At 46.7% G+C, this 13877-nt stretch overlaps 1 protein-coding gene across 4 annotated transcripts in view; it reads right to left on the bottom strand.

Annotated features, from left to right (window-relative positions):
• The window catches only part of LRRK1 (leucine rich repeat kinase 1), a 122970-nt gene that overhangs the window by 106530 nt on the left and 2563 nt on the right, over positions 1-13877 (bottom strand). For all 4 annotated transcript variants that reach the window (XR_009007674.1, XM_057543869.1, XM_057543870.1 and 1 more), the window contains exon 2: positions 11195-11445. Coding sequence is in view for 3 of the 4 variants with exons in the window: in XM_057543869.1 (XP_057399852.1) it covers positions 11195-11294 (100 nt within the window). In the remaining variant the exon portion in view is untranslated. The remainder of the gene's footprint in view (positions 1-11194; positions 11446-13877) is intronic.

The raw sequence follows: 13877 nt of genomic DNA, 5'->3' as shown, positions 1-13877 counted from the left end.
AAAATGTCCATACTAACTTTGAATAATGGCTACCTTTGGGGGTTTAGGAAGAGCAGTTACCAGGGAGAGTTCCAAAGGGGGCTCTAACCATTCTTGTCATGTTTTACTTCTTAAAATAATTGTTGAAGTAAAAATGGCTAAATAGTAATATCAGTTAAATCTGAGTGTGGGTACATCCTTGATTCCTTTTTCTTTTACTCCTCACATCTAATGCATTACCGATTTCTGTGGTGTGCTGTGTCAAAGATGACCACAAACTTTTGGCATTCCTTCCTTTGGGAGCTGGAATCTAATATTTCCCATCCTGCGTGGAATCTGGACTTACCTTCTGACTTGTTTTGACCAACAGAGGGCGGCAGAAGCGATGAAGAGACAGTTCAGGCATAAGCCTTAGCAAGGCCTCAGAGTTTCTGCTTCTGAGCTCTGGGAATTCAACTGCTAAGCTGTAAACAGGCTAGGGGTGGACGTCTGGATGGGCATGTGGAAAGAGCAGTCACGGTGAGGAGCACCGAATTGTCAGACATGTGAGTGAGGCAAGAAGAACCACCTGCTGAGCCCTGCTGATTCCTGACTCACAGAATCCCAGGAAACCATAAACTGCTGTGGTTTTAAGCCAGCGAGTTATGGGGTAGTTTGTTACATAAGTCCTCAGAAAAGATTCCCACTCCATCCTCTTCTTCCTTTCCTGCCCCACCATCCTGGGCTACCCTGGGCCTTCTTTCTAGAGCTCTGGTAACAGCCTTCTAGTTGATTGCAAATTTCCCTAATAATGCTTTGAATCCTATAATTATTGGTTTGTCTGGAATTCATTGTAAAAATGTCTATTTTAGTCAATGAATTTGTATTAAGAAATAAATTAAGAAATTAACTGAGAAGATAGTAAGATTGACATCAAAATAAAATAAATGCCAATTAGGATCCTCAGGAGAATTCAAGAAGATACTGCATATATGTCACAGGAACAGAATGCTATGAAAAGAAACAATCAAGAATAGGAAAGACATTTTGGAAGTTAAGAAGGGTTGGAAAACGTGAGGGAAAAGATAACCAACAGGAGTTCCAGAAAAGCAAACAAACCAAAATAATAAAGAGAAAAAGCAGAGGAAGATAATATTATCAATGAAAATACAAGGACTTTTCCAGGCCTAAAAGGGATAAATTGTTGACCTACCCTGTACCAAGCAGCATGAAGGAAAAAGACCCTCACCCAGGTCTTTTGTTATGAAATTTCAGAAGACCAGACATACAGGGAAGATTCTAAAGGCTTCTAGAGAGGAAAAAACAGGTCACCCACAAAGCAATGAGAATCAGACCACATCAGAGGACAACAGAGCAGGCTCTTCCAAGGTCTAAAGGCAAATGATTTCCACTTGGGATCACGGGGAAGACCAATGGAAGATGCTTTCAGGAAAACCGAGTCTCACATGTGCCACCATAGCCCTTTCTGAGTTTTCTCACTCATGTGCTTCAGGTAACTGAGGGCTCAAAATAAGAGTTCTGAGTAAGAGGTGGGAACCAGGTGGAGGTATAAAGTAGGGAAGAGGTGTGCGTCTCCTGAGCCCCACAGAACATGGATGACGCTGAGTCCCCAGGCCAAGTCATAGCAATGTGAACATATCATTTAATGTTGCAAAAGCAACCCAGAGATGAGTCCACACTGGTAGAATTAAGTGGGAGGGAGCAGCTGGGAGGTGTGGTGCTAGGGGAAAGAAATCGTCCTCTATCGTGGCAGGCAGGCAGGCAGGCAGCAGACTCTGTCTCAACGGATGGAGCAAGAGAAACGTGCAGGCATATTCTTTATGTAGAGAAATGGTGATGACCTGAAGAACTAGAACCAGAAACAGGAAATACAGACACTTTTGGGAGCTGACACTGGGGCTTTGCCTTATAGTCCATCTGTATCACTTGCTTCCTTAACCAGGGCTGTGTATTACTTTGATAATTTTTAATGTGCTTACTCTTTGATCCTGCCATTCTGCTGGGGTATACTCAACTCTTATGGTAAGAAGCAAAATATGGAAAGAATCTAAAGGCTCTTTAATAGCAGATTGATTAAATAAATATTGTTGTATTTACACTATGGAACTTGATGCACATGAAAAAGACTCCAAGATGTACATCACTCAAGTAAACAAAAGTTGCACAATGCATGTACAATTGAATGTCATGCATGTAAACCCAGAAATATATACAAAAAAGAATTGTGTATGGACATGAGTGTAGGAAGATGATGGAAAAGAAACACACTCAGCTAACAGTGGTCACCTGGGCAGGATGGCATTTGACTTTACATGAGAATGTGTGTGATTACACACAAGTAACTTTTTCATAACTTCGGGGAGGCCCCTGCCCGCTATCAGGCAGGGGTTCTTTGCTTGTTTTTTGCTTTTGAACCCAGAAGTGCTGGTGATGTTTGCATGGGGACATGGGCGACCACCCATTGGAGTCTTTTGATTCTGACAGAAGAAGGGAGGGGTGCAAACAGCCTGAAGGGTCTGCCCTGGCCTCTTCCACCTCTAACTCCCAGGTGTGGGCCACCTGTAGCCACCCACCTGTCTAAGAGCTCACAGGGCCATCTGAAGTCCAAAATGAGCTACTAAAAGGAACTTGAAGAGTGTCATTCTTGAATACAAAATGTATTCAAATTCTAACCTCAAATTTGCATCATCACTCGGTTCTATGTTCAAAATAATGGACTAAATTTTTCAATGCCTTTAAATATCTCTATTTGCTGAGTTATTTTTGGTTTTGGTTCTCCTGAAATCAATAGGTAAGCAATTGATTTTAAACCAACACCTGGTGACATGCCTGGCCACTGGATGCTGGACGATGGTAGATGACATAAAAGCTGCGAGGCACAAACATAGCAAGAATTAGCAAAATGAAGTACAATCCTAAAAAGTTATTTACAACTGAAAATATAATTTCTAACTAATGTGTGATTCCTTCTATAACATCAGGGTTATGGGCTTAGGAAGGATTGTACTGCTTGAGATGCACACTTCTGTTTTTGCTTTTTTATCTTTTATTCTTTATAACAAATGTCAATAAATAGCAAGATGGTTAAGTAGCATCTGGAGAAACTGAACACAGGGGCAGCTAGGATGGTGAACAGACTCAGAACCGGGAATTCTAAGGAATATTGGAAGCCCCTATTTTCATTCATCAGGGTTCCTGAAAATGTGTGTGAAATCCATATACTAGAGTTTGGACTTAAATGTTATTGGGTGTGATAATTTATATGTTATTTAGTTCTCTCAATTCCCAGAGTTAAAGAATTTCATAAAAATCCCAGTTATAGTTTCTTCAGAGTCTGGCTGATGTGGACCAGGAAACCAGGGAAGTGGGAGAAAATCCTTATCCCTCTGCACCGGGGCCTGGGGACGTCCACGCAGGCACCTGCTCACAGGCCACTGACCTCTTCGTGGAGGCCAGGGCACAGAGCTGGAAAGAAAATCTCCTCTCCTGGCCACTGAGTAGCTGTCCTGGTGAAGGAGTCAGGGGCAAATGTGGGGAAGGGGAAGGTGGGTTGAGGCCCTGGGTGAGCTTCAGGCTCTGGCCGCCTAGAATGGGGTGGGGGGATGGGGCGCTCCAGAGAGCCCACACACACAGGGTGGAGGGAAGGGGTGGGAGGCTGCTCTCCCCTTGGGCCCAGGTGGTCATGGCCTAACGGTTAGTCCACAGACTAAAAGGCAAAAGCTTGGTGATATCCAAGTGAAAAGTGTAACATTGCGGGCTGCCTGCTCTTGAAGGCAGTGGGATGGTTTGCTCAGCCTAAAAAGGAATCCACAGGGAGGGCAAGGCATCAAAGTTAGTTATTTCAAGAAAGGGGTTAAGGGATGCCAATCAGCCTAGGCAGGTGGAGCTAGAGGCAGTGGAGACAGGACTGGCCTCTGCAGCAGCACACGCTTCCCAACAGAGCAGCCCACAGAAAGGCTGGAATATTTGAGAGGGAGTCAGGTCCCTGTTGCTAGAAGTAAGCAAGCATATTCCGAACAAATAATCAGACGATCTAAGCCTCAGATTTACGTTAATATTAAAAGCCCCATCAAACCCAGAGCTTCTGTCATTGGGCAGGACCTTACAGGCATGAAGCACAGCTGTGTTAACTGCTCCCACATGGATGGATGCCCACGGCCGTTTCTCCTGCGACCTGGGCCACCACTCAGCTTCCCTCCTCTTCACCTCTCTCAGTAAGGGATTCCTTACTGGACAATGGCTACGGTCCCTAGGGGTCCCAGTGCTGCTCCTGCAGCCAGGCTGGAGAGGGCACCCTGCTCACCACAGTCCCAGCAAAGCCCTGTCCTCCCAGCAGGCATGAGCAGGACACCAAGTCCAGGAACATCTTAAGATGTGGGCTGGCGGTTACACTCTGAAAGGCACACAAAACGATGGATCTGCCCCTTGTAGGAGTTCCTACAGTGGCTCACTAAGAAAGCATGCTGCCACCGGAGGGGCACTTCCTAGTCACGCTATTTCCTATTTCTATTTCTGGAAAGCAGGCAGAGCCCCCACTCGGGCAAATCTACTTGGCTCTTGTATTAAAAAGTTATTTTCAAAACAGATTTGAAAAAGCCAAAGGAAGAAGAAAAGGACATTGGAAGTAGCTATGTAAAAACCCAGGATTTGAAGGCCTTCCAGAATGTTCCTTCTCCTTCTTTGGTCCATGCTGTGAGAGGCAGGCAGCAGAAGTCAGGACCGCTCACAGAGAGGTGGGGGATGTGGACCACCTCAGGTGATGTCTGTCCAAGCGCCCCTCACCCTCATGATCCTGAAGAGTCTCACCAAGCATTCTCAGCCTGAATTATCTAGAAGTTTCCTTACTTCTCTGCTCCCCAGGAGCCTTACCTCAGCTGATAGGACAGGTTTTTCCACTCTGACTGGTGTGAGACGGATGTGGAAGAATGTCTAATGACATGTTTGTCAAACTGGCTGGGTCCGCAGTCCTGGCCCAGTATCTCACTGACCCTCGTTCTCTCAGCTCACACACTCTGAACTCATCCATGCTCTCTAAACATTCCTCCTGCACCGAAGGCCAGCTGAATGCTGACAGTACTAATAAGGTTGTAACACACGTTTCTGGGGCACAATTGTGCTGCACAAACATGGAACAGGCACACATAGCCCACAGGGCACCACAGGCAGTTGGAGAAGCACTCACATATTCATGGGCGCTGAAAGGGTTAACCATTCTCAACAAGCACAAGGTGAATTGTGTAAGTCAAAACAGGTAGAGGCACCAACAAACACACCCAGTACACACACACACACACACTCAAGACCACTACCAAAAGCCCAAAAGTAAAAAGTTAGTTTTTGGGCTTCCCCAGTGGCGCAGTGGTTGAGTCTGCCTGCCAATGCAGGGGACAAGGGTTCGAGCCCTGGTCTGGGAGGATCCCACATGCCGTGGAGCAACTAGGCCCGTGAGCCACAACTACTGAGCCTGTGCGTCTGGAGCCTGTGCTCCGCAACAAGAGAGGCCGCGATAGTGAGAGGCCCGCGCACCGCGATGAAGAGGGGCCCCCACTTGCCGCAGCTAGAGAAAGCCCTCGCACAGAAACGAAGACCCAACACAGCCAAAAATAAATAAATAAATAAATAAATAAATAAATAAATAAATAAATAAAAAATTTTTTTAAAAAAGTTAGTTTTTTACTAATTTTATTAAAGTTTGGATCTTTTCCTAAATCTACTTGGAAGTGTAATGATAACATTATTTCCAAAGCATGGTATCTTCCAAGGATTTTTAAAAGGTGAGAGAGCTACTCCTACATTGAGAATAACTTGGGTATCCACTGGCCCTCTTTCTGACAATCAGTTTCCCTCAGGCAGTGCTGGGAATTAGGTCTGCAACGGTCATCCCTGGGGTGAGACTGGTGGATTGGGGGGAAGGGGAGGGGAGGCATGACTCCTCTGGGGAGAAGGTGGGGCAGAAAAAAATCCAGCTCATCCAATGGGAACAGAACTCAGAGGGTGGGCCCCATGGGAGGCACAGCTGCAGGTTCCTGGAGTCAAATATTGCCCCATTTAATCCAGAAAGAAATTCGTGGGAAAGAGGCCAGTTAAAGCAAATTTGATCTTGGAAATGAGCACCCAACGAGGGAGGAGGTACGCAGGTTGGATCCTAATCACAAAACTTCCGTACTTAAAGAGAAAACAATTTTTAAAATAAGTTGCAATATTATTCTTCTGGTTGCAAAAGTAATGCAAAACAACCACAAAAGAACGCATGCTCATTATACCCCTATGGGTAAGCAAAGAGCAGTGGCTATAATCCCCAGTGACTGTGCTACTCTTTGAGTGTCACCTGCTCCCAGGCTATGGTCTTGGTGTATATAGTTCTATTTTGTGAAAATGAAATCCAACATGTGATGTTTTAAAATTGGGCCCACAGAGCTCTGGGGTCAAGGTGAAGATCAGCGGTGGGATTCACCACCCCCAGTCCTCCACGACTGCCCATCAAAGCAACTCCACTGTTATAGCTGTCACGTGGGCTGGGGCTCCAGGTAAAGTTTCATGAGAGAAAAGCTCTGTGGGCTGCTTAAATAAATAAATAGAAATATGTAAATAAGACACAATTTTAAAGTACTGAAGCCCACCAACTCCTATCACGGTAGATGAATGATGGACAACAATCCTCCCCCTCTGCCTGAACCCACAGCCTGGCTGTGGCCTCCTCGTGCAGGGAGCTCTTCACTTGGGCTCCTCCATGTGACTTTCTTTGGCCAAGGGCAGAGGCGTGGAGGCGACAGCGTGCCACTCTGAGCCTAGGCCTTAAGAGACACGGAATGTTTTTGCTTTCTCCGCTTGTACCTCTGCAACTGGCAGAGAAGAAGGCGCCCTGCCAGGCTGCTGGTCTCAGGAGTCACATGGAGCAGAGTGCAGACTGCAGCGCGCAGCAGAGCCCCCCCCAGACCCCTGCTGGCCAGGAGGCACATCCCACTAAGATTCTGTGTCTGTCTGGATCAGGGTTCAGAGAGGTTGAGCCACTCAGCTGAGGTCACCCAGAACTAAGACTTGAATGCAGGCCTAATGAACCCCACAGACAGGCTCTTGAGCCCTCATCACACTGTGTGAGTCCCAGAAGTGTCTCCCCACCCCTTCTCACTCAGTGAAAGGAAACAGTCATAAACCGGCTGTGGGGTTCTAAACAAGACAGTGACAGAAGTACACATCACTCTAGGTTACAGCTAGTTAGTAGTGGCTCCTTAATCCAGAGCCCTAGGTAATGGATTCAGCATTCCCAGTACCCACGCAGGTCCCCGTGGTGTCACTGTCTTCCCCTGGACCTGGCAGGAAAGCAGGGTGGGTCCTCTGCTGCCCTCATTCACTGCTCTCAGGTGAGCTGAACAGTAGCTGCAAGAGGCCAGGAGGGGCCTGATGTCGGGCTGCTAAGCCATGTAAGCAGCCCGTTGCCAGCAGGAGGGGAGTGTTGTAGGGTTTCATCCCTGCGGGTCCCAGGGCAGGCCCTCCACACTCAGCTCTTTGGCTAACACCTATGGGACCTTTCAACTCTTGGAGAATGGGCATAAATTTGTACTTTCTTCATAATTTCCATAATGCTGAGCCATAGGACAGAATTTTACAATGTATTTCAGGTCACTTTTCTCTCATCTTCTTCAACTCTGTGGTTTATGTGTTTTCTTCTGTGCTTAAACACATCCCTGAGCATCAGGGTTCACAAGACACCACCTTCCCCTGTCGGCACCCTCCAGCCCTAAGCAGTAGAACAGTACCAGTGGGGGCTGCACGATTCCCATAGGCTCTTCAAGCCTTGTGTGTGTCCTGAGGCTCATCCAGAACAGGGAGGTGTGGAGTCCTGAGATTCCACTGGGGAAAGAGGCCCCTGAGGCAGAAAAGACCTTTCTGAGCCTGCTCCCTCCCACCTGGTGATCACAGCTGTCAGGGAGAGGCAACTGGCTGTAGGAGCAGTGTAAAGTTCAGATCCAGACCTCAAAGGAGAAAAATGAGGGCTAGGAGTGTCAACACTTTGGCCTCTCGTGCACATGAACCTTCTCTGGTTATTGTCCTACCTCAGGCCTGGAGGCAGGGCTGGTTCCAGGTCTGTCCAGGGTCCCCTGACCCAGGTCCCCAGGAACTGTAAGAGTCAGTGAGGGGCTTCCCTGGTGGCGCAGTGGTTGAGAATCTGCCTGCCGGTGCAGGGGACGCGGGTTCGAGCCCTGGTCTGGGAAGATCCCACATGCCGCGGAGCAACTCGGCCCGTGAGCCACAATTACTGAGCCTGCGCGTCTGGAGCCTGTGCTCGGCAACGAGAGGCCGCGATAGTGAGAGGCCCGCGCACCGCGATGAAGAGTGGCCCCCGCACCGCGATGAAGAGTGGCCCCCGCACCGCGATGAAGAGTGGCCCCCGCTTGCCACAACTAGAGAAAGCCCTCGCACAGAGACGAAGACCCAACACAGCCATACATATATACATAAATAAAAAAGAATGTAAGCAGACAAGAATAGCATTAAAAAAAAAAAAAAAAAGAGTCAGTGAGGATTCCTGGGCACCTTGAGGTCTCAGCCTTGCCTCTCTGTTGGTGGAACACTGGCACGACCTGGGAGCCTGTAAGAAACGCAGATTCTCAGTGCCCCCAGACTCACAGGATGAGAATCTGCATTTCACCAAGATCCCCAGGGGACTGGAGTATATACTGCAATTTGAGAAATGCTGCTCTAATTTGCTTGTCCAAATCATTTAGACCAGTTGATTCTCAACCCCAGCTGCACAGTAGGATCATGGTGGTGGGGAGGCAAGAACTTTTAAAAAATACCCCCAGGATGCCGCTCCAGTGGAGCTGGGGGTGCCTGTGCACTGACAGTTTTAGGCACTGCCCAGTGTTTCTGGGGGCCAGGGTGGAAGCACTCGCTTAGATCCACCAGCTCTTGACCAGGACGAGGATGGGGCAGAGTCTCCTCTGGGGCTTTTTCAGATGACACAGCCACCCACCCAGTGAGTCCCAGAAGGACCCAGCATCCCTGCCCCCACCATCATTCCTCAGGATTGCTGAGGAGAGGCAGATGGGATACTGCAGCTGAGAGTGCCCTGGAAAGAGGTTCTACCCAAAATCAGGAATAGCATTCCACGCATGTCACCTTGATCTCATGCTAATAAGGCACGGCCTTCCTAACAAGCAACTGAAAAAGGGCATACATCTGAAAAAAAAAAAAAAAAAAAAAAAAAGAAGGGCTTCCCTGGTGGCGCAGTGGTTGAGAATCTGCCTGCTAATGCAGGGGACACGGGTTCGAGCCCTGGCCTGGGAAGATCCCACATGCCGCAGAGCGGCTGGGCCCGTGAGCCACAACTGCTGAGCCTGCGCGTCTGGAGCCTGTGCTCCGCAACGAGAGAGGCCCGCGCATCGCGATGAAGAGTGGCCCCCGCTTGCCACAACTGGAGAAAGCCCTCGCACAGAAACGAAGACCCAACACAGCCAAAATCAATCAATCAATCAATCAATCAAACATACGCATCTGATTCAAGAGCCTCATTAAAAAAAAAAAAAAAAAAAAAAAAAAAAAAAAAAAAAAGGGCTTCCCTGGTGGCGCAGTGGTTGAGAATCTGCCTGCTAATGCAGGGGACACGGGTTCGAGCCCTGGTCTGGGAAGATCCCACATGCCACGGAGCAGCTGGGCCCGTGAGCCACAATTGCTGAGCCTGCGCGTCTGGAGCCTGTGCCCCGCGACGGGAGGGGCCGCGATAGAGAAAGGCCCGCGCACCGCGATGAAGAGCGGTCCCCGCACCGCGATGAAGAGTGGCCCCCGCTTGCCGCAACTGGAGAAAGCCCTCGCACGAACCGAAGACCCAACACAGCCAAAAATAATAAATAAATAAATAAATAAATAAATAAATAAGAAAATCCTTTAAAAAAATAAAAAAAAAAAAAAAAAGAAAACCTTTCAAAAGGTGCAAGTCAAACACTCTGGGAACATTTAGTGCTGGACAATGTCAAGAAGCAAATTCTTTTCTCATTTCATAATCTGACTTATGTGTAAAGAAATCTTCCAGAATCATCACCTTAGTTAGACTCTGGGCATTTTCGATGGAGAAAAAACACTAAGTAACTGAACAAAATGTCTACTGAGCCAGGTACAACACTGAATCGCTAACTCCACAGAGGTACAAACCCACAGGTCCTCTCAAATCCCACAGGATGACCTATACTTTGAGGACGAGAGTCCAGGGTTAAGACAGGGTTCAAAGGGCAGTTCTGCCCATTACAAGTTGTCGACCTTGACCAAGTTTCTACATCTCTCTTATTCTCATGTTCCTCAGTTATAAAATGGGGATAAAAGTACCATTTATAGGTGGTCGTGAGGATTAAATGAGGTTACTTCCTAAGACACTGAACCCATTGCCCCATATGTACTAAGGGCTTAACAAATATTTATTGTTAACAATATCAATGATATCCTATTGGGGATAAAAGTGATGCAACTCTGCTGAACAATCCAGCAATATGTGTAAAGAGGCTTAAAAACGGTCAGACCTAATAGTCCGGCTTCTGTAAATCTATCTTAAGGAAATAATCTCAAAACCATGTATAAAAAGATGGACATGGAATGATTTTGGTCTGAGTCAGCAACTAGAAGCAACACAAATGTCCCAAAACATCCAGTGGGAGAGTAAGAATTAGGTCAATCATTTTGCACAGCGCTCCCAAATAAGATGATATTTCACTGGATCACACAAGCTAAGTGACTGACACAAAGTTAGGGGAAAAAAGTAGGATACTGAAGTATATACACTATAATAAGTAAATAAAGTTAAAACAAAGTCCCTGCAGCCCAGAGAAGCTGACTAGAAGACAACATACCTAGATAGTAACTGTGTTTAGGACAGTGGGACTCTGGGTGATTACCTTTTCTACTTCTTTTTTCTTTTTTCAATTTTTCTTTAATAAACATATTATTTGTATAGTGAGAACACAAAACCAAATCCCCATTAAAAAAAATCTTTTTAACCAACATGAAATGATGCCCTGATTCTTAAGATCCATATAAATCTTAACTCCACATAAATATTGTCCCATGGCTCCTTCAATGTTTAGAATTTCAGTGAGAATCCCATGATATGTTTTATATTGAAAAACCATACAATTCATCAAATAATTGGCAATTTATATCCTTTGGTTGAGAACCCATTGTTCGTATGTAGAACATGCAAAGCAGGCTTGGCCAGCCCTGCCCTTACCGCTGTTATGGGTCTCCATGGCGTGTCCTGGACACACGGCTGACCCTTCTGGCCCCACACACCAGTACATGCTGGGTGGTCGCCGAGACATTCCAACCATCAAGCCTCGAGGTGGCCGCTCTCGCCAGTCAGTTCCTGCAGTGGTCACAGCAGCCGCGGCTCCCTGAGGGGTGGACTAAGTCATGGCTTACAGTCCAGGGTGGACCAAGTCACAGACACACCGTCATGGCTGAGCGGAAAGCTGTCTCGTCCTAGTGGTGAAAAAACATCAAGTCAGAAAGCTTTTCTTAACTGTCAAGTCACTTCCTGCACCCAAGTACATACTTATTTATAAGGTCACGTAAATATGCATTGGTGTTCCTCCTCCCCCTTTTTGCAACACTTCTCTTCACATTCCATCTATCCAGTCACACCTGGTCAGATGGCGGCAGTGAAAAGACAGAGGTCCCCCACCCCACCTCACAGCTGGGCTCCAATCTGCCCAGCTTCTCCAATCTGCCTGAGAAGAGTTCAGATACCCCAAACAACTGTAGAACACCTACTGGTAAAGGGCTTAATCACTGCTCCATCAACACATATTCATAGTCACTGGCATGGTGACACCAAGACAACCAAATGAGGCTCCTTCCTTCCGGGGTTCACACTCCAGTTGGGGTGGGGCAGACACACACGTACACAAAACAAGGCTTCCCTTTGCCCAGGACAGACTCTCCTGGAAGCCCAGAGGTGGGCACGTAATGACAAAGAGGTAATCACGCAGCAATCTCAAAGAGAAGGGTCTGGAAGGCACTGGTACCAGTTATCAAGCCAAGTCAGTTTGAGCCCTGGGGGATAACAGAAAGGAGCTCCCTACATTCTACCTGCCCCCACCACCCCAGGGGATCTTTGGCAATGTCTGGAGGCATTTTTGGTTGTCACCTCTGGGGGTGGGGGTGCTTAAAGGCATTTAGCAGGTAGCAGCCAGGAACATTGCTGAACATCCTACAGCACACAGCACAGCCGCTCGCAGCCGAGAATTATCCAGAGAAACTCTGAGTTAGATTAAGACACATCTCCTAAGACTAAGGAGACTGTGATGAGGCAAGGCACTGCTCTCACATGCTGGGCTCCCACTGACCTTGGGTCCCTGACACAAGGACACAGGCTGCTATGCTGATTAAATGACCAGAAGCACCTTGAGGGTGAGATCCAGGCTCAGCTTGGCAGGGCCCGGGGTGAACTGCACGATGGGAAGTGATGACCATATGAAATGCATGTGTCTCTCTCAACATTCATGTGGTGTCTATAGTACAGACATAAAAAGTATGGTGTAATTAGCAGCTGTTCTCTGAGATAGACAACTCTGAATTAGAGGGTGATAGGGTAGTCCAAAAAGAAAATTAAGGTCATGTAAATGATGCCTAAGACAACATCATCTATTAAAAACAGACATGCACCCAGGCAACTTTGCCCGGTTGCTGTGAGATTTTCAGCAAGGTCAAGTTTCTGCAGTCACTTTCTACAATAGGACTGGAGGTGGTTCTTACTTGCAATAATAATAGTGGGAGGACTGGGAAGCCAGCAGGGTCTTCCACCTGCCCTCTGATTAACAATCTCAGAAGGGGACTTCCCTGGTGGTCCAGTGGTTAAGACTCCCCATTTCCAATGCAGAGGGCATGGGTTCAATTCCTGGTTGGGGAACTAAGACCCCACATGCTACACAGCAAAAAAAAAAAAAAAAAAAAAAACAAGCTCAGAAAATCAGTGCTGGAGGGCAGACCCACTGTCTCCCCAGTGAGCAGGTTCTAGAAGGTACCCTGAACAGGGTTCAGGAACAAGGCTGTGAGAGCACCGGAACTTTCTCATCTTAGAGCCTGGAAATCAGGCCCCTGGCCCAGGTGGTCTGTACTCTTATAGGCAAGGGGAGATGGGGCTGGGAAAGCCCTGAACCAGAGGTCTTGCCCTTTGTGAGCCTGCACCTTTCTGAACTAAAGAGCAAAAGGTTTAGAGAAATCACACTTGGGAAAATCCATATTTGAAGTTTGGGAGCCTGAAAAGTCCAAGAAGGAAGGAAGGAATGATCAATCTAGACACTATTTAGGAGACAATCAAAGCTTTGTAAATTGCAAAACCTGATTAGGAAAATCAGCTTGAGAGGGGACAGGGAGAAGTAGCAAAACAGAATCTCCGTTTTAAAATAAAGGCTCCAAATCACACAGCAACATTCAGAAACCAAGGCGCACAGTTGTTATCTGCTTTCAAACGCCTCTCAATATCAGCTACCAATTATACCCAACAACACCTGAAAAATCCAAATGCTAGTAGATGTTCCTTCTGAAAACAGAAGTGTCTTACCATATATGTTTTTAAGTTAAAAAAAAAAAATCTTAAGAATATTTTAGGCCAACCTTCACCCAGCCATTTTGTTCCCCTTTTCATTTTCAGTTTCCTTTTGAAAATCATTTTACCAATGGAGGATTTTGCCACTGGAGCAGTTTTTCAGTTATAATTTGTATTTTGGCTTAGACTCTAAGGTAGAAGTTTTAAGATGAAGTAACTCAAGTTTTGCTCAATCTTTGCCCTCTAACGGATCTTTGCCTCTTCCTGATTCTTTTGGGTTCAGATCAATGCAACAAATAATGGTTGCAAGTTACATGTTTTCTTTACATTATAGTATATATATCCTAAAGAGGGTTTCAAGAAG

This window comes from Balaenoptera acutorostrata, chromosome 3, assembly GCF_949987535.1.
Source record: "Balaenoptera acutorostrata chromosome 3, mBalAcu1.1, whole genome shotgun sequence".
Lineage (NCBI taxonomy): Eukaryota > Metazoa > Chordata > Mammalia > Artiodactyla > Balaenopteridae > Balaenoptera > Balaenoptera acutorostrata.
This window is presented reverse-complemented; position numbering and strand designations above follow the sequence as displayed.